This window comes from Glycine soja, chromosome 1 (assembly GCF_004193775.1).
Source record: "Glycine soja cultivar W05 chromosome 1, ASM419377v2, whole genome shotgun sequence".
In the NCBI taxonomy this organism is placed as follows: domain Eukaryota; kingdom Viridiplantae; phylum Streptophyta; class Magnoliopsida; order Fabales; family Fabaceae; genus Glycine; species Glycine soja.
In genome coordinates this window covers 35,455,527-35,457,811 of record NC_041002.1, presented here as the reverse complement: position 1 = coordinate 35,457,811, position 2,285 = coordinate 35,455,527, and the positions used below count along the sequence as shown (strand labels likewise).

The 2,285-nt window shown below is 34.4% G+C and overlaps 1 protein-coding gene across 1 annotated transcript; it reads right to left on the bottom strand.

The window, feature by feature from the left end:
• Positions 1 to 1,199: 1,199 nt before the first annotated feature.
• On the bottom strand, positions 1,200 to 1,927 carry LOC114415124. Its single transcript, XM_028379670.1, has 2 exons — positions 1,665 to 1,927; positions 1,200 to 1,585 (listed from the first exon to the last, which is right to left on the bottom strand). The coding sequence occupies exons 1-2, from the start codon at positions 1,783 to 1,785 to the stop codon at positions 1,455 to 1,457; spliced, it is 252 nt and encodes an 83-aa protein (XP_028235471.1). The 5' UTR covers positions 1,786 to 1,927; the 3' UTR covers positions 1,200 to 1,454.
• Positions 1,928 to 2,285: the final 358 nt, after the last annotated feature.

The window sequence follows — 2,285 nt, the reverse complement described above, 5'->3', positions numbered from 1 at the left end:
CGGGTAACAAGGATCATGTGTACTCGGGTATTTCCTCTTGAAACACTTTAACATGATTACCAAAGGCGAAAGTCTCTCTCTACTAGTGACAGATACAATGACACGATAAGTTTACTAAACAGTTTAACAAGGCGTGGTTGGAAGATAACTAGCGCACAATAAGGCTAACACCTGATTAGCTAGGAGACAATAATGTAAATCAAGAAGGATTATCCATTCAGAATCAACAACAAATATTCAAATGAATTTTAGAGATGAAAACATGACTATATAGTACACACATATGGAGATATCGATAATCGCTTGATTGTGACGGAATCATCAAGAGGCAAATTGTTTAGCACAAACACATAGCATAGGGAATGAATTATGCTAGGACTTACAAGTAAAATAAAACCACTTGACTTAAGTATGCAACACAAAGAAATGGGTTGTACTAGAATCGAAAGGTACGATCAAAATAGTATTCCTTATGAAATATATCTTGATATAGGTCATTGAACTATAAGGCATTAGCATCGCTACAAACAAGGAATCAAAAAACAAAATCATACTTTCTATGCAATCAAGGCAAAACACCACACTACATGCATACATAGACCTATAAGTTCCTATAACGAGTATATAACGTACATATAAGAAGTAAGAATTAAACAGACACTAAAATGTATTAAAGAATCACAAGTTTCAACAACCACATTTATGTATCTCCGTAGGTGAGTTCAACCTATATATTTTTTCACAAGTCTCTTAGTTATATTATAACACACCCTAAAAACACCAATTCACTGGTTACACCTCTAATTAAGTGTTTGTAATTAGTTTTTCAAGACGACAATTAGATAGGGACCTAATTGGAAAAAATAAATAAATAAAAATTTAGAAATTCAATTAAAAAAAAGTTCAATGATCTAATTAAAAATTTTACAAAAAATATAAAAACTCGCATATCAGTTTAACCCCAAAAAAATACAATTCTTTATCTTTTCATTTTACAATATTGAAATAACATTTGTTTAGAAAATTTTCTTTTATTAACAATAATCGTAATTATTCAGTCCGAGATTTAATATTCTTAAGACTCTTCACCCATTTTTAACGGTGTATTAGGCGAGGATTGTTCAAAAGTTTTTGCTGGTTCCCTTTGTCATTATGCGGTATAGTGTATTAGTACCCACAACTTCCTAGTTACCCTTATAAATTTAAACTCTTGACACTGCCATTTTCCCATCAAGCCATCGTCCCAATGATTAACGAATAGTAAGGCCACAGTGGAGATGTGGTAGTTAGACTTCTATTTGCTATTGCTCTTGACAAATACATCCCAAATTTTAGCAGAACTATACACAAAATTTACAATACATAGAACACAAATCAGATTGAAGAGTTAATTTCTACAATATCTCCTAAAGAATATGTATGCAAATAAAAACAAGAAAAATCTAGGAGACTTTTCATGAGTGTGATTTCCAAGGGGAACACTGAAGGTTAGAGCAAGACTCTGTCCACGTGCTTGTGCAGGCACCTCCAACCCCGTCACAACACTTGCAAACAAGTCCAAGCGTGGCAAAAAATTTCGAGTACCCTGAAATTTCATCACACAAAATCAGCAACCATACCACTAGATAAAAGAGAGGGAGACTAATTATGAAACTTTTGTTCACCTTGATGAGATGATGTTAAGGAAAGTGTCCTTGCTTCCACAACAGAAGGCTTCTCTGCCACTGATGAAGCAATCAAGATTACCAACACCACCAACACACGAGCCTTATTCACAATACCCATGTCACAAATTTTTGCTTGTGAGCTTCAAAAACCTTTAATTTGAGCTAGGAGGAGCACTTGAAGAATTTAGATTTGAGAGAGCTTTGTGAGACTTGAATAACTCCAAGATTGGGGGTTTTGGGTGTGAAATATATCTAGATCAACATGATTGTTATTATATTTATTGGCACACAAATGAAAATGACAAAAAAATAGTGATAGTGACAGGCCAAGTTATGGGACATTTTTATTTACATGATTCTAGAAGAGAGGGATGGTTTATTAGTCTTATTTTATTCCCTTTGGATTGTTTGAGATGTTGGGTAGGGTAGGGTGGGCTTCTGGAAGATACGCAGAAATGATGCCACACGTTTCCAACTCCCCTACGTCTCCGTGGAGCCGAACCTTTGTTTTCTCTTTGTCTAAATTAATGTTGAGGGGGTTTCTTGGTTTGTAAATAGAGACTAAATATACAAAATCCACATGCTCTAAAGTCAGTAAGCTTATGTTTGGTCCCGGGA

Excerpts from the sequence above, each read along its gene's own strand:
- LOC114415124 (XM_028379670.1), bottom strand. The coding sequence starts at position 1,785 with ATGGGTATTGTGAATAAGGCTCGTGTGTTGGTGGTGTTGGTAATCTTG. Across the intron at positions 1,586-1,664 it reads CTTAACATCATCTCATCAAG|GGTACTCGAAATTTTTTGCC; the intron begins GTGAACAAAAGT and ends ATGAAATTTCAG.